Source organism: Saccostrea echinata, unplaced genomic scaffold, assembly GCF_033153115.1.
Source record: "Saccostrea echinata isolate AGI-Se365-2 ecotype Australia unplaced genomic scaffold, CSIRO_AGI_Sech_v1 ptg000029l, whole genome shotgun sequence".
In the NCBI taxonomy this organism is placed as follows: domain Eukaryota; kingdom Metazoa; phylum Mollusca; class Bivalvia; order Ostreida; family Ostreidae; genus Saccostrea; species Saccostrea echinata.
This window is the reverse complement of record NW_026889778.1, coordinates 16,706,198-16,728,004: the sequence shown is the minus strand read 5'-3', so window position 1 is coordinate 16,728,004 and position 21,807 is coordinate 16,706,198. Positions and strand designations below refer to the sequence as shown.

The window sequence follows — 21,807 nt, the reverse complement described above, 5'->3', positions numbered from 1 at the left end:
CAGTTCGACTCCATGCTTTTTTCTAGTTCACTTTCATTTAGATACATATATCTTTTTTATTGGAAAATAGATAAATTGAATTATCATAGGGAAAAGTGGAAAAAAAACCCATAGGTAATCTAATACTACGAAGCACACCTCGACGAATATTTAATATAAGTAATGGGAATCTCACACTAATTTTATTTCTTGTTAGTGTTCTTAGTGACATCAATATTCATGCAAGTTTGGTTTAAGCAGAACTTAGAGTTTTTTGGGAATGGATTTGCTTCAAAAATTTTAACCTGTTCATACTTATCCAGAAAATGTAGGTCAGTTCCAAAATCCAAAAGCTAGTCTGGTAATGTCCATCCCTAGTTCCATCATCCTTCGTTTAATAACAGCCATATATTATAGAGCTACTTATTTATTTTACTTTTACTTATAAAACATTACTCTTGTCACGTATGTGACAAATATAGGTCAGATCCACCATCCAAAGCAAGTCTAGGAGTGTCCATCACTTGATACATCATTCATGCTAGTTTGGTTTAGTTTTGGCTAATATTCACTCACCTGGAAAATATAAATCATATCTATCATCCGAAGCAGGTTGAATAGTGTACACCCTTTGGTGTATCATCCATTTAACTTTGCCCACAAGAGAATTATAGTTACTTGGGAATGGGCATGCTCCTAAAACTTCTGGTCACTCATCTGGAAAACGTACGTCAGATCCAGCACCCTAAACAAGTTTGATAGTGTCCATCGTTAGTTGCAATATCAATGAAAGTTTTGTCCAAGAAGGGCTATTTACTTGGGAATGCACTTGCTCCAAAAAGTTTAACCTGTTACTTTCTGGAAAATATAGGTCAGATCCAGCATCCGAAGCCAGTCTTATAGTGTCTATTCCTAGATGCATCATCCCACGCAAGTTTGGTCCAGGTAGGGCACATAGCTCCTTGGAAATGGAACTGCTCCAAAAAACTGTAACTTGTTAACTCATCTGGAAGATAGGTCAGATATAGAGTCTGAAGCAAGTCTGGGTGTTTCCTTCCTCAAATGCATCATCATGCAAGTTTGCTTCAGGTAGGGCTTATAGTTACATGGACTTAGGAATGGACCTGCTCCAATAGACTAAAATCAGTTAACTTTTCTTGAAAATCAGGTAAGAAACGGCATCCGAAGCAGGTCTGGTAGTGTTCACTCCTAGGTGCATCATCCGATACACGTTTGGTCCAGGTAAGGCTTATACTTACTTGGAAATGGACCTGCCCCAAAAACTTTAACCTGGCCACTCATCTGGAAAACGTATGTCAGATCTAGCCTTCGAAGCAATTCTTGTATATTTCCATCCCTAGATGCATCATCCGTACAAGTTTAATTTGGTCCAGGTAGGACTTGTTACATGTACTTGAGAACTGACTTGCTCCGAAAACTTTAACGGTGACACTGACGCTAACGCTGACGTCGAGCCAACGCCGGGGTATAGCATAACCTCGGCTATACTTCGAGGTAAGCTAAAAAAGCTAAGTTAAAAAAATAAGCAGATTATAAAGTAAGAAAACAAGATCAACTGAACGGTAACTTAAATATAATTGCCATTCAGTCGACGGAATGGTACACTATTACTGACAGACTCCTTTCAGTGACCTTCAGTGACCTTTCAGAGGTCAGATATCATTCCGTTGACTGAATGGTGTATATCTGCTTATGGCGCAAGAAAGCCAACCATGCCTTCAAATGTGATTGTAATTAAGAAGTTATATTTAATACCAATACCTTTTTTTCACAGCCGGCATGTGTGCAGAATTCAACACTGAGCTTCAAAAAATCCGCACCAATTTTTTTGCTAATTGCAAAGACGATAGTCCTCCATGTCCAGTATCCTACAATTCTACCGAGGCATACAAATGTAAGTATAAACATGTATCAAATTTTAAAAAAAAATGTGAGGTAATATAACTTAAATTAATTTATTAACCCCGTCCAATAAGCATAAGCGAGCTTTTCTTTTAAGAAAGTTTTTGAAAACTACTCAGATATTACATAGAAAAAAAAAATTCTTAAGTGTCTTTAGTCCCCCTCCCCCCCCCCCCCCCCCCCGCCCCCTTCACCAATTCAATACCGTTCCTGTAGAAATGGTCAGAAAACAGTTTGATGAAACTACGGAAATTAAGCTGCAGAAATTAAGCTATATGTATGAACGTTAACGTATTCACCATGTAAATTCAAATATTTACATTTCCAAATATTTTTCCTTAAGATTCTTTGCAAATGAGAAGACTGTTCATTTTCTCATGAACTACCATGGATGAGCATGAATATCTCCATTGTTACGTCATAATACCGCACTCGACGTCAAAACTATAGTGCAAACTGTTTTGCTTAAAAAATGATAGTTGAATAGCGTAATTTATGGTGACTCATCAGAAAAATAATGTAAATATAAGAAATGAATTTAATTTTTAAAAATTCATGAGGTACATAAACTACAACGCTTCACGCCGGCATATTTATCATGAAGCGCTAACGCGCTTCATGAAATATGCCGTCGTGAAGCGTCGTAGTTCATGTCCTCATGAATCTTCAAAAATTAAATTCATTTCTTAAATATAAGGGGTGTCGTCTTCATGTATGTGTGCAAATTTGGAAGCAATATTTCTGTTCGACTTCATTTTGAATAGCTTATTTCTACTGTCTCAAAGAGTTTTGATAATAAACTTTAAATTCTTCAGTTTCTTTTTTTAAATTACTGACTGACCATCCAGTCTCTTCAATTAATGACTTTTAGCACTCCAGCGTTTCGTCACACACCAATGGATAGCGGCTGAAGTTATGTAGATATACTTCAGGAGATGATCTTCACAGATAATATGTTTATAAAGAATTTTAGCCGAATTCTTATCAGTTGTATATCTATTTCCAATATTTCGTGTGTTAAGGTCAGGCAACACGTTTCTTCAAACATCTATAATCCCCCCCCCCCCCAAAAAAATGACTATTTAAGATGTTTCCCCACAGAATATTGGGGTACATTACCAGGTATTTACATGTATTTGAGATTCCGGAAGATGGTATATCTTATATAATCCTATACTGGAGATCATTGAACTGCTGATTTCACGGTTTGGTTAACTATATTGTTTGAAGACAGTTTAGAAAACAAAAGATTATAATAGTAAATAATCATAAATAATTTTAGTATATTACAAAGAGATGGAAACACAGATATTCAAGGAACGTGTTGTCATACCTTTATTGGATTTTTTTCAACTACACGTATCTACACTCTAATGCAAGAAAAAAAACGATATTACGATTTTGATTTTCGTTACTCGTCTGAATTGACGAAAAAATATGAAATGTATCATTTTAACCTCTCTCTCTCTCTCTCTCTCTCTCTCTCTCTCTATATATATATATATATATATATATATATGATATATTTAATATTGACTCAATCCAAACATAAAAGAAAAAATGTCATGTTAATATTTTTAAGGAAGTAAGCTATTAATCTATTGGATTCAAAAATGCTCTTTCAAATATATATGTTGAATATTTATCTTCAGATTCATAATACATCGCATATATACGATTAACATTATTATATTATATGTATTAGATGGAAAGTGAAAAGTTTCATAAGTTTTTTTGGGAACTATTTTTTTTTCTAGCAGAAAACTTCAGACAAGAAATGTTTGCAAATTTGCTTAACATTTTACCTTCATAGTGGCCAAAAAACATGTCCTAAAATTAAGAAAAAGTTATTAACAACTTTTTTCAAACGTCAGAAAAACAATAGAGAATTAAATCTATCTCCTGGAATTTAAAAATGAAATATTCAGTGTTTCAATAAAATAGACAAGGTTTACATTTGCAAAAACACATGAAAATCGAAAATCAATTTTCATTACAATTTATTCATCAACTCAATAACTTTTAAGAAATGAAATGTGACATCATGTTTGTGTTCTAGATAAACAAAATGTAGATTTATCAATAATGTTCATGCAAAATATTCTAAAATGTCGTTACTTCTTCATCTGAATATAATTAGACATATTGTATTCTGTTATTTTTTCTTATTTTTAAGTGCAAAAAGTCATGATTTATATCTTAGACTTCAAGTATTTTTTTTTCCCAAAACTATAAGTATTATCTTTGAGTATTTATTAACTCACCTGAGCCGAAGGCGCAAACGCAGATATGTTAAGGCAGCACATAGATCGTTATTCGGCGAATTTATACTTTTTTAAAAAAAAATTGTAACGTTGATAAATCGGAAAAGCCATGGATAAAAAGATTTACTATTATCATCCATTGTATAGACGTCATTGAATCTTAGGCTAAAAGAAGCACTCCACAACGACGTCATCACGTGAAGTCTATAAATAGAAAAGTTGCCTTAATGAATAAATGAAAAGTTCAAAAGTACCCCGTGTATAATTAATTTTTCTTTGTAAAAAAATATTATGTAAGAACATCACTGGGTCACGAAAAGTGCTGCTGGAATCTTACTATCATATCACAGAAAAAAATTATTCCAAAGTCTAGCTTGAAACCTTACCAAAAAACTTGTACATTTTGTAAATACGATCGAGGAATTCTTATCAATTCATGTTAATCACACGATTCTAGCAGCACTTTCCAAGTAATATAGATCACAAACTTTCGGTATAAACAAACATTAAGTTTGAACTTTTGCATATTTGTTATTAAGAACGACAGAGAAAAGACTGATCGGGATTTCATAGCACTGTCTGTCTTCATTTATAAAAAATTGATAAGATTAAATCAGCGTACCTGGTTCTTGGTCTTTAATTCCTTATGAATCACACATGATATTCACGGAATAAACTTTTAAACTCCTACTTCATATATTTGTTAACATGAATTCTCGCTAGTTTCATTTTCACTCAGCACATATTTTATCAACAGGTGTGACGTCATGAGTTCGGTATTTTACCCCCGTTTCAATTACTTCGCTATTTATACCATCCAAAAATTACAAGATTTAGTTTATATTATATTTTACATGTTTCTATTCATTTCTTGGACCTGAAATAAAACTTTGAATGAAGATACTAAGAAATCGATATCTCTAAAGATCACGTCATGCAGCTTACTATGACTTCATATTGTATAGGCAAGTAGAATATCTGAATGTAGCCTTAACATACCCGTGAATGAGCTTTTCTGATCACATTTTGAATGGCGTCCGTCTGTCCGTATGTCTGTCAGCATATCGAACTGTCTTTCCGTCTGTAAGCGTTTCACATTTTCGACATCTTCTCAAGAACCGCTAAGCCAATTTGAACCAAACTTGCCACAAAGTATCCTTAGATGAAGGAAATTCAATTTTGTTTAAATGAAGGACCATGCCTGAAATAAATAATCTGTCCTCAGCTGCGAAGAAAATATTCTGACTTTGGAGTGGTGGTAGCCCCACCCCTTTTCACCTTGAAATAGAGTTTTCGAGTTTGGTAGACTTTTTTCAGTGCGTAAGAAAATAAATAATCTGTCCCTTGTCATCTGGGAAATTAATAATCTGTCCTGCACATACTGACACGAAAATAGAGAGTCTTATTTGAACCCCTCCCCCTTTCAACGAATTGAATGGTCATCCCATAAATTATATTATTCTGTGTTAAGTCTCTGTACCATCATAATTGCTTTTTCAAAAACACAGCCACGTTTTATTACTTTGAATAGTTCTTTTTCTTCAAAAACATTAAAAAATCTTGGCACAGTGCTCAGATTTCACGGAACATTCTGCAAGTTTCAACCTGATTTTATTTTAATAAACGACAGCTTCCGATGTCTTAGAAAAGCCCGACTTGAGAAAGAAATTTTCTTTGCTTATCAAATAGTGCCCCAAGCGGAATCCAAAATGGAGACGAGTTTTATGTTTTGTTTCGATTATAGTTTAACGGATACATATTTCAACAGTTCCGCTGGAAAGTTCCTATGATCGTATTCACACTCGCTCAGTTACATCGCTCTTCCGTTTTTAACATATCACGGTTACGATGTTAAACCAAATTTTAAAAAAAAACCATATGATGAAATTTCATGATATAATGTAAAAGTATCAGCATATACAGTACCAACCAGACCCAACCTGACACAAAGCAGTCCCAGAGCAGTCCCGGGGACTGCTTTCTGGGACTGCTCTGGGACTGCTAAAGCAGTCCCAGAGCAGTCCCAGAGCGGTCCCAGAGCAGTCCCAGAGCGGTCCCAGAGCAGTCCCAGCAGTCCCAGCGGTCCCAGAAAGCAGTCCCAGCGGTCCCAGAAAGCAGTCCCAGCAGTCCCAGTGGGCGGGGTTAATTAATTTAATGGGCGGAGCTTACTCAGAAATGAGATTACCAATAAACAATGTAACTATAAAAGGCAGTTGAAATTGATGATGCATTTCTTTCTGAGCAGTGTCAACAAATGTTTACAATTCTCATACTACAACTATTTCTGAACTGTTAAAAAATAACACTAGGCGTATAGAAACAAATAATATTGAACAAAGAAGACGTTCACACCTACTAATAACCTGAATATTTAAAATCAGTTATGTGGTATATTAATTTTTAATTTTTTAAATTAATTAATTTACCAAAATAAATCAATTTCTTAATTTACTGTGATTGATATTGGTTTCCATATTTATTTATTTTTTTTCTTTATAGAAAATTAAACTTGAGTTATTTATTTTCTATCAGAACTAGCTTTAAATAAATCTTATAATTATAGAATAAGGCCGATTCCCATACTATATTCTGAATGCATTTTTCTTAAGTACTGGAGCTTTTGAAAAATTCTTTGTCAAATTTTGCCGAGTATTATATTTCAGTTATGATTATTTTCACTGACTTGCTAATTTTATTATCGTTAGATTCTCTATGTAACAGAAAATAATAACACTCTTATTATATAAACTTTCGAGTGTACATCTGTAAATCACGCGAATGGAACCCTCAGATTATGTTCAAAATAAATTAATCCCGAAATAAATTTATACACATTTATTGAAACAAAGATTTTTGCAGTGCATAGATTGAAAATAGTGTCATTGTTGACCAGCGTGTTCAGTGATGTGTAACACTGATACCCAAAATAACATGCATTTACTTTCTGCTAATCATGCCCAAGGCGATAAACCTCAGGTGTTGACACCATTTTATACATCTGTATTGCTTTTTATTATTTGGCCAGGAAAACACAAACAAAACAAATAAGAAATAAGTCACAATTCCCAATATTTTCAAATGTTTATTTATTTATTTATTTATTTATTTATTTATTTTTTTTTATAAATTTACTCTTTTAATAACTTGTTTATAAATCAAAAACAAATTCATAAATAAATCCCCCAATAATTGTTCACATTGTTTAAATGACTAAAGAATGGTAGAATAATTTTATTTCATTGTCATTTAAAAAATTATTAGGCTTTATTTGAGGGCGGTAAAAAAATAACCTGCTCTTTTTAGCATGGTTTTAGCCTTTTCAATTTAAAAAAAATCCAGTACAGTATGTCCCTCTGAATATCTTACTGTAATGGCAAGTTTGTTTGTTTTCTAAATAGTGCTAATGCAAAAATTGAGTACATAATTTGACAGCATTAATTAATTAAATAGGCCTAGATATTTTTTTCAGACACCTGTATCAAAGTTTAATTTAAGGAATAAAAGTCATCTCCTGACTTCCCTTTTTAACTACTTTCATTTTTTAAAATTAATTCTAGACTACAATTGAGTAAATTTACAGCCCCTGAAGACATTTAGTAATTACATGTAAATCTATCTCTACTTATTAAAAAAATTCTAAGAAATCCTTGGGTTTTTTTTTTAATTCTTTATCTTAAACACCTCTCTGCTGAAAGTAAACAAAACAACAACAGGGAGCCTGCAAATTCAGAATACACAAGGGGCGGAGCTATCATGTCACTCAGAACCTTTTTCATGCATGAGTGAACAAAGCAGTCCCAGAAAGCAGTCCCAGGGACTGCTGGGACTGCTGGGTCTGCTTTCTAGAGCAGTCCCAGAGCAGTCCCACAGCGGTCCCAGAGCAGTCCCACAGCAGTCCCAGAGCAGTCCCAAAGCAGTCCCGGGGACTGCTTTCTGGGACTGCTTAGGTGTCAGGTTGGGTCTGGTTGGTACTGTAATGTTAAAATATCATCATAAAGTGTTAAAGCATCAGCATGCAAAGTTAAAGTATTAGCATATGATAATAAAGTAGCAGCATATAATATCAAAGTATCGGCATTTAATGTTCAAATATGATTGATGTCAAAGCATCAGCATATTACTTCAAAGTATCAGCATATAATGTTAAAGTATCAACACAATAAATCAAAGTATTATCGTATGATGTCAAAGCATCTGCATATAATGTTAAAGTAATAACATATAATGTTAAAGTTTCAACAAATAATGTTAAAATTTTAGCTTATAATGTAAAAGTATCAGATGCAATGATGAAATATCACCACAACATGAATGTTTTCGACATATGGCAGTTGAAATGTTCCACATACTTCCTGAAAATACTTTCAGGTGTGTACCTCTTTAACTTAATCTTTCATCACAAATCTCTCATGTTTATAAACATTAGTTAAACAATCTTTTTATTCAGTATATCAACAGAAATAGTGTTTACCACTACAATGAGTTTGACCCATCGCTTATGGTACAGTAATGAGATCCAAACACTTCAAAATCTTTATACCCTGTAAGATTTTAAAGTTTTACATCAATGCCATTAAACGGAATAGAAACTTGATCGTTTATATGTTTAACTTGTAAATTTCTATAAATTATTTACCTAATTTTTGTTTGAATAAACACTCTGTGGAATCATGCATAGGCAATATCTAAACCTTAGCTATTAAGTAATATATCAATTATAATTCATTTAAATCTTCCATAAAACGAAAGGAGATGGGCGAACAATGCGTGTAAAAAACGCTTCAAGTGTATAAATCATTGAAAGGTATAGAATTATAAAAAATCTTTCAAATAAAAAAAAAAAATAAGCGAAGCCCCACTCATATGGGAGAATTGTGTTTTATTATATCAAGAATTGATAAATTTTGCCCTCTTTGGTGTATGTATGCTATTTCATAGATGAATATTTTCAATATTTTTAGCTCACCTGAATGAAGGCTCGTGAGCTTTTCTGATCAAAATTTGCCCGTTTTCAGTCCTTGTCGGCGTTGGCGTGTTGAAAATATCTCATATTTTCATCATCTTCTTCTGAACCACTGGGACTATTTCAACCAAACTTGGCACAGAGTGTCATGGGTAAAGGAGATTCAAATTTGTTCAAATGAAAGGTCACACCTTCTGCCAAGGGGAGATAATTGAGAAATACTGAAAATTGGGTGAATTAATCTAAAAATCCTCTTCTCGGGAACCAGTGGGCCAGTAAAAATGAAACTCTTGTGAAAGCTTTCTTTGGTAGTGTAGATTCATGATTGTTCAAATCATGACGTACCCCGATGGTACGAGTATATTGGGGCCACAATGGGAGATTAAATTTATATAGGAAAGCAAAAAAGGGGAAAAAAACATCTTCTCAAGTAAAGCAAAGTCATTATTAATCAAATTTGTATAAAAAACTCTTGAGGTAGTGTAAGACAATTTTGTGAAGATCATGACCCCAGAGGGTTGGGTGGGGCCACTATTGGCGATCATAATTTTACAAAGGAATAAATAGGGAAAATCTTTAAAAATCTTCTTATGAAGAACAGCAAAGTCATTATTAGTCAAATTTGTATGAAAACATCCTGAGGTAGTGTAGATTCAAGTTTTTGCAGATCATGACCCCCGGGGATAGTGTGGGGCCACTGTGGGTGTTCATATTTTTAAACAAGATACGTAGGAAAGTCCTTAAAATTCTTCTTATAATGAACAGCAAAGTCATGATTAGTCAAATTTATATGGAAGCACCCTCAGGTAGTGTAGATTCAATTTTGTTCAAATCATGACCCCCTGGGTAGATAGGATGGGACCAATATGGGCGCTCAAAGTTTGACATACGAATAAAAAGAAAAACAATCTTTAAAATTCTTCTTCTAAATCTATTTGGAAGCATCTTCAGATTCAAGTTTCCTCCAATAATGACAACTGAGGGTAGGGTGGGGCCACAATATGTTATGTACTGTGGAATCATCAATGTTCGTGGGGAGGGGGACCAATGTTCATGAACATATTCATTCATTGAATCTTCCTTCTCTATGTACATGTACGAGTTAACCATGAAATACCTCCCCACATACCAATACCAATTTTGCTTAGCCTCGAACTTTGACCCCACGAATAAAAACGATTCCACAGTATTATATGACATTATCTTAATTTTATGAATGAATATATGGGAAGGCATCCGATCGAGAACAGAAGGACCATTAGTTACCCAGGTGAGTATTACTTGGTCCCTGGGCCACTTGTTGTGAGATTGTTGCGATTTATGGAGATTCTACATTTAAGCATACTTTAATGTTAAATGAAATATCAAAGAAAATTTGTCCTAATGGAGATTTAATTTTTCACTTTTTTATTTGTCGAACGATAGGCATTTTGCTTTTCTTTTTCGCCTATCTTCTTTAAATACATTTGTATATTTACATGTGTACTACGATACTTCAATTACGATGTGACCTTGTTTTTAGTATCATAAAGGGAGACTCTTTTGATCGATAAATCACAGGTAATTGTTAATAATGCGAGATTTAAGATAACCATTCTATTTTTCTTGTTTTTGTTTTTCTTGTTTTTGTAGATGGTAAATGTTATGATATGGTATCAACAACATCATCCTCAGCTTCGACTATTCAATTGACTACAGTACCTTCAGCGGACACTGGAACTACGCCTTTGGAAAACAGAACTAAACCCCCAGAAAACAGGTATTTTGTGTTGATGTTTAACGTTTATTTATTAACATCTGTCAATAAAATGGTCGGAACATACAGATTTGAAATACTGTATGTTATTTTATTTATCTATCTTGTCTCGCCGTAATTTGCAATATATTCGATATCACGATTGACATGATTTGCGGCTTGTGATGTTATTTTATTATTGTTTTACAAATTTCATCCTATAGAAGGTAACTTAATAAAATTGATGTCCTTTAATTGTGAGATTTGTTTATGCAGTATCAGATGGAAAATTCTTTTATCCCCTTTTTTGAACTATGTGTAATGCATAAAATTTTCTTTCATATTGTGAGATTTTTACCAAGAGTTTTCGCTTCTTGTAACAAACTATCCGTAATTTGAGTTGAATATGAAATAAACAAAAAAGGGATACTGATTAAAAAGTGGTGGTTGTTGCAGGGTCTGTTTAAATAACGCACTTGAAACAGGATTATATTCAATATTATTTAAGCACCCAAACTTAGGGCCTAATGACCCTCTATTCCAAATTTCATCACCCCCAATAAATAAATAAATAAGAATTAACAACACTAATATCATCAACAACAAATGCTTTAGCTTCCAATGGGAAAAAAATTAAAGCATGACTCGCGGCTTACTTTCTTAGAAATTGATATGTTGAAAACTTGACACAGTGAAAAGAAAAAAACAGTAACTTATCAAAACATGAAAAAAAAAAAAAAAAAAAAAAAAAAAAAAAAAAAAAAACGATGCCGTTGAAGTCAGATTATCACATTCTTTTATATGCTGGTAAAAAATGATGAGTCCATCAGCAAGAGTCACCTTTTTTAAATTTTTATTATTGTAATAAAGGTAATTAATAAAAAAAAAAAATACTATACACGATAGTTGATAAATTATTGAAGTTCTTTTTTTTTTACATTTTATATAAAAAAAGATAATATATTCTAATTTAGTAACAGTTAAAAAAGGGGAGTTAAAATGTTTAAGTCAAATATCATAAATAATAATAAAAAACATTGGCAAATAAAAGTCTACTTAATTGCTGTTTATCAGTAATACGATGATTTACCCACCTGAAGGAATACAATTTTCATGTTATTTTATGATTCAATAATTAAATGATACAAACTAATTAAACTATCCACACCATCTTACTTATTTACATTTGCTGAAGTCCTAGCCAAACGCAATTAGAGAAATGGGGTTAAAATTTAACATAAGCAGTTAACGATGACATAATTTGGATTACATATATCTATACAAATTGCAATGTAGAAAAAAAATATAAATGTCAAGCACGCAAGTAGGATCTATTCTGAAATTGGGATGGGATGGGGGCATTATAAAAAATGACAGCTTACCCGAATAAAATTTTTGCTAGCCCCAGAAAAAGAGGAGAATTCCCAAAACAATTTTTATTTTTGAGGGGGATGTTAAGATCCATTAACGGGGGGGGGGGGGGTCTATGAACATTTCATACTAAATAAATAGTAAAAAAAAAATACGTAAAAAATGAAATGGAGGAGACAGGCCACTCCCCCCCCCCAACACACACTCCGATTCTTTGTGCCTGAATGTTCTCCTGAGCTGAAGTCTGGTACAAGTGAAATGACTTTCCAGAACTATCTGTATCAATTCAAAAGATCTCGATCTATTTTAGTCCAGTGTAAAAAAGAGAAAAAAATAGATCCTAATGTTCACTGGAAAGTCACCTGCAGGTGCATATAACGTAGTGATTTTTTTTCTACAATGTAGGATCTCAGCCAATCAGAGAACTGCGAATCATTCAATCATATAACAAAAGTAAATGTTTGTGTCATTAATTTTTTTCTTCAACAGGTGTGAAATATAGTAAATGAATTTACATTTGGGTAAATATGTAACACTGAAGAAGAGAATTTTTGGGTAACATTCTATGGAAGTTATATCTCCTATCAGCGGGTTGTTGGACCTTTAAAAAATCATGTCAGTTTGAATAGATTTAATGATAATCATGCAAGATGAATTAATTTTCACATAGAAAAAATAAAAATACTTGCATAAGTTAGCGTATGTTTTTGCACGTGCATAAATATGATCACGAAATATCGTACTAGTAATTATATTATTTTGCAGAAATATAGCCATTCATGTTTGATGTATCATAACAATATCTTAAAATTTTATAGCTGTGTTCTTGAGTGCCTAAGATAATAAGGAGAAAATCCACTAAGTATTTTTAAAAAGCCAAGGATTAAACTGATAGAGATAGGTTCATTCAGATTAAAAAGTATTTATTTCTTGGGATATACTTATATTTTTTTTTTTCCAGAACAAGTAATACGCCTGGTGAAGAAGACGCAAATATCTCAACAACAGCAGTAGTAATAATTATAATATTAGTTATTGTAATTATTACAATAACTCTGGTTTTCCTTTGGTGTTATAAAAAGAGGAAAAAGCAATCCAATGGTATGCGGGTTTTTTTGGTAACATTACTTACATGCTTGATACTGATTCATAAAGATAGATGAGTATATGCTATCTTTACCTTTTTGATTATAAATGTATTGATAACCTCGTTCGGATTTTCAGGGAAAGGAATTGAAAACATTAGCCAGGACAATGATAGTCTACCTTTGCAAGAAAAAGAAATGATGTTAATGAAGGACAAGTCAGTTTCGTGAGGAGGACATTGCTTTAAAGAAAAGAGAAAAGAAACAAATCTTAAACGTTATTAAGTGGTTCTGGAGAAGTATTCATGTGATACTACTGTAGAAAAAACACAAAAGGTTGCTTTTAACTTACCTGAGTCGAAGCTTAAGTAGGTTTTTTGATCAAAGGGTATACGGCGTCCGTTTTTCATTTGTCGCCTGTTGTCTGCAAACTTTTCGCTTTTTTGTTTTCTTCTCCAAAAACACTAGGTAAATTGCAGCAAAACTTGCCACAAAGCATCCTTATTGATACTTATTCAAATAAAGGGCCAAATCCTCTTTTAAGGGGAGATAATTAAAAATAAGTGGAAAGATGAAACGTATGTTAAAGTTTTATTTAATAATGAGATTCAAGTTTAGATTATGACCTCCGGGTATAGAGCGGGCGACAATAACGGATCATAGTTTTACACACTGTCTACCTAATAGGAATATCTAGGAAATCTTAAAAAAAATCTTTTTTCAAAAACAAAGTGATGTTTAGCCATCTTGATAGGGAACCATCCTCAGACATGTATTTATATGGAAGCCTACTAAGGCCGTGCATATTATTGATTCAAATTTGTTCAAATCATGACCCCCTGGGGCTAGGGTGGGGACATATTAGGTGTCGAAGTATTACGAAGGTATGTATAGGAAGAAATGTTTTAAAATCTTCTTTTCAAGAAAAACAAAGCAATGATTACTGATATTTCAATGGAAGCATCCTCAGTTAGTGTAGTTTCAAGTTTGAACAAACCATGACCACGCAGAGATAGGACGGACCGCATTAGGCGATCAAAGTCTTACAGAGGAATATATCGATCAAAGTCTTACAGAGGAATATATAGAGATGTTTTGTAAATTCTTCTCGAGTACAACAAAGCAATTATTAGTCATTTTGATACTGAAGCATCCACAGTAGAGTAGGTTAAAGGTTGTTCAAATCATAGTTCAAATCATAGTTCTTGGACAACGGGCAATGAATGTTTTTTTTTTCATAGGAATATATTCGAAACAAATCGTAGAACAGCAATTTCATGATTTTTCATATTTATTATGGAAATATCCTCTGAAAGGTTTGATTCGATTTTATTCAAATCAAACAATGGGCTAAGGTGGGGCAGCACTTTGAGATCAAAGTTACAGAACGTCCTAGGAACAGCAAGGCCATGTAAAGTCATGTTAATGTGGAAGCATCCTCGGGTAGTATAGATTTTATTTTGTTCAAATCAATAACGCCAGGGTAAGCGTAGGGCAACAATAGGTGAACAACGTTTTACACAAGAATATATAGGAATAAAATCTTCACAAGAACAGCAAAGCCATTATTATTCATATTTATATGGAAGCCTCCTCAGGGAATGTAGATTCAAGTATGTTCAAATAATGACTCTGCTTGTTGTAGGGTGGGCCACAACAGGAGATCAAAGTTTTACATGTACATAGGAATATGAAGGAAAAATCTATTTTTTTCTCTAGTGAAAACCAAATCAAAACATACTGCTAAGCAGTTTAGATTCAAGTTTGATTAGTTCAGAACCCTGAAGAATAGGTTGAGACTACAATAGGGAAATAGTGATTTACAAAGGAGTACATAGGACAAAATCTTTGTATAGAGTTGCAAGATCACATTTAATCTTATTAATAAGCAAACATAATTCAGATCTGTAGTAGATTTTTTTTTTAATCATGCATTTGAACCCTGAAATTAGAGTTGAGCCGAAATCAGAGATTCTTTATGTAAGGCATGTGTACAAGAATCACCTCAACAAAGGAGCAGGTCCATGTTGATCGTATTGGAATTGAAGCATCCCAATGTTGTGTTGATTTAACTTTGAATCAATTTAAATACCTTAAGTCTAGATTTTGGTACACAACATAGAGTCAAAATATTTATGAAATAAAAGAGGGATATTATGAAAAAAAAATACTGCTCTGCCAAAGAAATTAAGTTGAGCGTTGTGATTTAAAAAGCCTCTTGTTATTTAATATGCGCCTTTTTTATTCGGTTTGCAGAATGTATTCATGCATTTTAACAATTTTTAATACTACATTTACAAGTCGTTAACGAATTGATCAACGGGTGGGTAGGCATCCCGATTCATTCAAGTTGATATGTTTTGATTGATTGATTGTATGTTGTTTTACGTCTCATTCGAAATTTGTTCACTCAAATAGAGACGTCATCATATACCGGTGAAGGGTTTCAAATTCTGAACTTTACTCGGCACTCAGTACCATTGAGCAGTGAGGGATCTTTATCGTGCCAACGCCTGCCGTGACACGGGGCCTGTTTTTAAGGTCTCATCCGAAGGACCCGCAACTTTCACTTCAAAGTGCCGAGCACATGGCGAAGGAACAGTTGCTACCCATTTTTGACGCCTTAAGTAGGTCGCGGCTGAGATTCGAACTCACGACCTTCCGATCACAGAGCGAGCGCTGTACCGAATGAGCTACTGTGAACGGTGATATGTTTGGAATGTACTGCTCTGTTAAGCTCCTACTTCACCAGTAGATAACAAATAATCTAAAAAAATATCTATATTGTTAAAAGTCAAATGTCAAGTTGATAAAAAATGCACTTTCAAAATAGATATGGATTCCAATTGATCAGTTGGTATAAGCGTTCACTCAGTAAGTGCTTTGAATATGAATATATCCCTTTTTTCGAGTTCAAAATCTAAAACTCCATGCTCCTAGTACAGGATAAAAATAGTTTTTGAGAGATAAAAGTGCATAAAATGAGTAATGTCACAAGACTCACGTATTTTGAAAGGGAATAAATGAGTACAAAATTGATATAAATTTGGAAGTTAAAAAACAAAATATCAGACTATTTGATATTGATACAAATTTTTCTGTCTTAGTGTTTAAATACATTTGTTTTAACTCATTTTGAGTTTTATATGAAGAGTATAACTCAATTCTTAACGAGGATTATCAAAATTAATTCAAGCTTTTAAAACTAATATATACATAAAATACTTCTATGACTATTTTGAATATTGTTTAGGAAAAAAAGTAATAATGTAAGAAGGCAACAGGAATTTTTGTGCCTAATTCAACCTTTAAATACAAATCTGCTCTGCATTTATAATTTGCCTAAGATTCACAATTAAAGCATTAGACTGAGTTATTGTTTTGTTTTTGTTTTTCTATTGGAATGTAAATTTCTCTTCAATTTTTAAACTAACCGATTACACAACAAACGAAAAATAAGAACGATGGGTGTATTGGTTTCTCTAAATCGCAAATAGTGAACTATGACATATGACTCGAAAAGTGCTGACTGTTGAACAGGATGGAAACTAAGTCATTATTTTCTCCCGTTCATTGCCATCTTGATTCCAGATTATGTAAATATGAAGAACAAAATGATGAAATATACGTTAAGCTAAGAGAGATATGTTTTAGTATATTTGTACGTTGAGAGAGATTGTTTCAAGACATTTTTTTTTTCAAAAATTCTTCTAATTACATGTAGATATATATTTTAAAAACTTCGAACATTGTCATTGGAATTGAATGTACTTTATTTAGAACGATTTATATTGGAGAAACAAAAGGTAAACGCAGTAAGAGAATGTCGGGGCAAAGGTATGAAATAAACAATGGATTGATTGATTGTATGTTGTTTTACGTCCCATTCGAGAATTTTTCACTCGTATAAGACGTCACCATATACCGGTGAAGGGCTTCAAATTTTGACCTTTACTCAGCACTCAGGGCCATTGAGCAGTGAGGGATCTTTATCGTGCCAACGCCTGCCGTGACACGGGGCCTCGGTTTTTTAAGGTCTCATCCGAAGGACCCGCAACTTTCAGTTCAAAGTGCCAAGCGCATGGCGAAACATAAACAATGGAAGATATCACATTAGATATCTAGGTTCAATCAACGGTGTATGGGGATTTACCCCGGGTTTTATTCCATGCACCCCAAGGCCGAAAGTCCTTGATTGAACCTGGATAACGAATTCATTATATAGTGTTTTAAACTATTGATAAAATTTACCATACGTGCTACAATGTGCAAAGTTACGTCATGTTATTTGCTTTTTGAAATCAGAAAACCAAACACACACATTGTGACGTCATTTTATTTACCCCCTGCTTTAGCCTGGTGTACGGAAATTATACTTGACTTACTTACCAGTCAAATCTTGTGTTACGAGCTAAATAGGAAATAAACATCTTTAAAATCATTTCACTTCGCCTGACCACTTTTTCCATTCAATGAGGATTAGAATTTTAGGGAAAAAAATACCATCCAACTGTTAGTTCTCCATTTCGTAGACAATAAGAGGGGTATTCGTGTTTCTCCATCATTTTGAATTTTACTTTTATCGCAGACCAGTCATTCTATATTAACATATCCAATTAAGAATTGTTTATGCTTACAAATTTATCGTTGTAATATCTTAACTATAAAGAGGTATAGACTTAGAAAACCAAATGGCCTACAATATAGCGCATTTAAAAACATCCAAAATATTCCATTATTTTATGATATTAAGTAAATCTAGGTATAAATAAATACAAATTATACCAGTACCTGGCAAAAATAGTCATAATTATCTTGAACAGGACTAACGAAATTTACAGAATTTTTTATTGGATATATCGAGAAGTATCGAGTGAGCATTCAAAAACAAGATTTATATATTTGAACCAACTTTAACCAGAGACAACTTGAAGGGGTTTTGTTCTTTTATATCATAGTATACTGTTACATTAAAATCTTTATGGTTAAACTTGGTCTTCGTATTAGAAAAATGATTATATACCTAAGTTATCCTGTTTTCCTAAAGACTCTAACTCGGGGCTAAATATACATAAAAGATACTTAAAAGACACAAATTTTTTTACAAGTCTGCGTAGCCTAGTGGTGTATGCTGAACCGCTTTTGTGTTTGAGGTCTCCGGTTCAAGCCATTTTTTTTTTTTTTTGCATTAATGATAGTTGTAAGTACGTATCTAATTCCCTTTTTTTCTTAACCCTTTCACGTTCGTACCGGTCAAATCTGACCGATAAGCATTCTTTTTTCTTACATGTTGCTGAAAAAAATAGAATTAACGGATTTAAAAAAATCAGGTACTATTTTAATTGTGAGACTCTGTAGAATTTAATTATATACAAAATAATTATGAAAGGTAAATATTTAATATCTAAATGAACGGTTAACTCTGACTTAACTGCGAGGAAAAAAACTCCGAAATTAGGATTTTCTTTAATGTGCGTTTTCTACAACTTTCCTCGTTGTTGAAAAAAACAAAAGTAATGTTTCGAATAAAAACTTATTACCTAATTATCAGGACACTTTTGTGAAACTATTTATATAATTTTTTCACAGATATGTAATGAGAGAATTGAAAAATGCAGTGGTCAAATTGGTATTGGCGTAAAACATAAACAATCGACTTTTAAAAGGTATCGACAAAAAGTGAAAGCGTAATAGGAAAATGTAAATTAAGTTTTGAAAAGTAGAAGAATGTAGCTTTCATTTGGTATATTTTTTAATGTTGTCAGTTGAATAAATCCTATACATAATCGATAATGAAAAGCCAATTACATTTGAATTTTCGCGCGAAGAAAAAAGCGCTTACGGCATTGTTGCTGAGAGGTAAACAACTGAACATTCGGCATATAAAATGGATTGTGGCGATTTTCTGTTAGAAAAGGAAGAAGATTATCTTGATTTATTGTTGAGTGGAAAATTTCTTGAAAAATCAGAATAAAATGACGAACAGTTTGAAGGATCAAACTCCTATCATTTCGGGTAAGTAATATTCAAAGTGAAAGTAGATCTTTATACAGTGATACATGTTATACGCTGGAGAGAACTACAGCAAGGAAATACTTTTTACTGTGGCCACTTTGAAAGATGATTATATCGGACAATATTTTTGTGATCTAACAGATCGTTTTACTTAGGTTTCTTTCCACGTATAAATAGGTACACTTTGAGGGATAGTGTTTACTGTCATGTACATGTATATTGCCTGATAGAATGTGAAAACAGGTGCCCTTTTCACTACACAGCTAAACATTTCGTATAAATACAATATATTGTTCTTGAAAAGAAAAGTTAACAACCATACTTGTTTTAACCTATTCACAAATGTTCACAAGGTTGATTAATTTTAAGATGAAATATTCTTATCAGTCAGGCACTTGACATATATAAAAGTAGTGGCCCACTATGCCTGGCATGTGTTTAACTGTACATATCGTATTTGTATTTGTGTTCATTATGCATTCGAAGGTTAAATTTGAAGTGTTAAATGTTTTGATTAAGTTAAACTAATTAGAAAAATGCCGATGAAATAAATTTTTCTCGAGGCTCACTAGTATATAGGTTGTTATATGGGAAAACATGGATTGGACTAAAAGCAGCCAGACTGCGGATCTTAAGATTGTTGCAGGTTCAGAAAGAAGATTCCTGATTGAAACAAGCTTCCATGTGGCTTATATTTAATGCACCTATAATAAATAAAATGTTCTACATGCATTTTAAGAAGAAAACAAGATAATGAAAGCGTGGAATAGTTTATTTCATACATTTATATTGGTTTAACCCCCCCCCCCTTTCATATATTCTGTATTTCTCATATTCTGGATGACCTTGACCTTGACCTAAATATAAGAACAAAAATGCAAGAATCCATTTCAGTTGGCCCCATATCTCTACGTTAATGCGTTAATTTTTTTTCAAGTTTACGTAAACAGCAAGAAACTTCGGGGGCAATAATTCGTAAAAGGCTTCGATGAATCTTTTCGCAATGAAAAGACTGAAAAGCCCTCTCGATTAGTCAAAAGCATTGGTGAAGGTTCTGTATCTCAACGCTTTATGGTTTCAGAGGAGTAGCGAAAACAAGTTATTCTTGCGAAAGGGGCAATAACTTCTTGAAGGGTCATCGATCGAAGTCGTTGGGTCAAATCTGAGAATCATTTAAACAGTCGACAAATATTAAAGATACGTCTCTTCGATTAGTTGGGAAACAAAAAATCAGCAGAAGAAAAATAATATAATAATAAACAGAACAATTTCAATAGGACTTTCCACAGAAAGGTGAAAAGCCCTAATAATATAAGATGGATTAAACAAGGAGAGACGAAGTGTTTTTGGGAGATGAAGTTAGTTAATAAAAGATTTTAATCAATAAAATCTGGATCTATATAGATTGTTTTTTAAAACTGAAAGTAGGAAATCATGACGAAATTTGCAGAGCATGGCTGCTTATTTTACCTGATTAAAATCAAAATAGTGTGTTCATTAAACCATAAACTGACAAAGAGTGAAAGAGATACTGACCTGGAAACAAAACAATACTTTTGTGGCTGAATTATTTCAGTTATATGAATTTACATGCATACACGTTCATGTTGTTAAATTAAGGCAGGTTTTAAACCTGATTTTAATTACTTCTTTTCACAGTAAATTGTTGATATGATTAATTTTTCACTTATTATTTTATTTTTTTTCATTTTCAAAAACTGCTATAAATATTTACTACGTCTTTAACCCCGATCCCTAGGCTAAAAATAACTGTTATGAACAAGAGGACATCTACTGTAAAGAGTTGTCTAATATCAGTATCAAATTAATTGCATAAATGTAGAAATAATTCCTATATTAGTTTTGTAAGTGGATACAACCTTAAATTTTACAATTTTAAAATAATGCCTGTGATATAAACAAATTGAAATAGTGGTTTTATTGGAGTGTTTAGCATATATATATATATATATATATATATATACAGTATATACTTATCGAGACGAGATGTAAGAATGCGATTCCTTTCATCGCGAAAAGTGGCGAAAAAATTTTTTTCGCTCCAGTGGGAGCTCTGGTAGTGGGCTTTACATGTTAATTACCAAACTATTTTTCAGGTCAATATGATAATTTTCAGTTTGATGAATTAAGATTAATACACACTCCAAAACATACTTTCAGTTTCTTGAAAAGCAGTGGTTTGGGTTGTATTGTTTCAGAGCAGTTCCCAGATTTACTGCCCCAGAGTACAGATAGCTCTGCTAGTCAGCATCCAGTTGCAGATATCCGGAAGACAGTGATATGGTAATGAGAGACCCCCGATTTTTTTTTGTTTAACTCATATCTTCCTCCTAAGACCTGGCATTCAGCTTGGTTTCTTAATCAGGAAGTAAAAAAAATGCACTTATTTTCATTCTATCCACTTCATTCTTGTATAAAGAACCAAACTAAGGCAAAATAGTTGAGTATGAC

General features: G+C 32.8%; 1 protein-coding gene across 1 annotated transcript in view; it reads left to right on the top strand.

The window, feature by feature from the left end:
* The window catches only part of LOC133195026 (uncharacterized), a 52,246-nt gene extending 38,635 nt beyond the window's left edge, over positions 1 to 13,611 (top strand). The window contains exons 2-5 of the mRNA XM_061330912.1: positions 1,775 to 1,894; positions 10,762 to 10,888; positions 13,197 to 13,336; positions 13,460 to 13,611. Of these exons, the coding sequence (XP_061186896.1) occupies positions 1,775 to 1,894; positions 10,762 to 10,888; positions 13,197 to 13,336; positions 13,460 to 13,551 (479 nt within the window). The 3' untranslated portion in view covers positions 13,552 to 13,611. The remainder of the gene's footprint in view (positions 1 to 1,774; positions 1,895 to 10,761; positions 10,889 to 13,196; positions 13,337 to 13,459) is intronic.
* Positions 13,612 to 21,807: the final 8,196 nt, after the last annotated feature.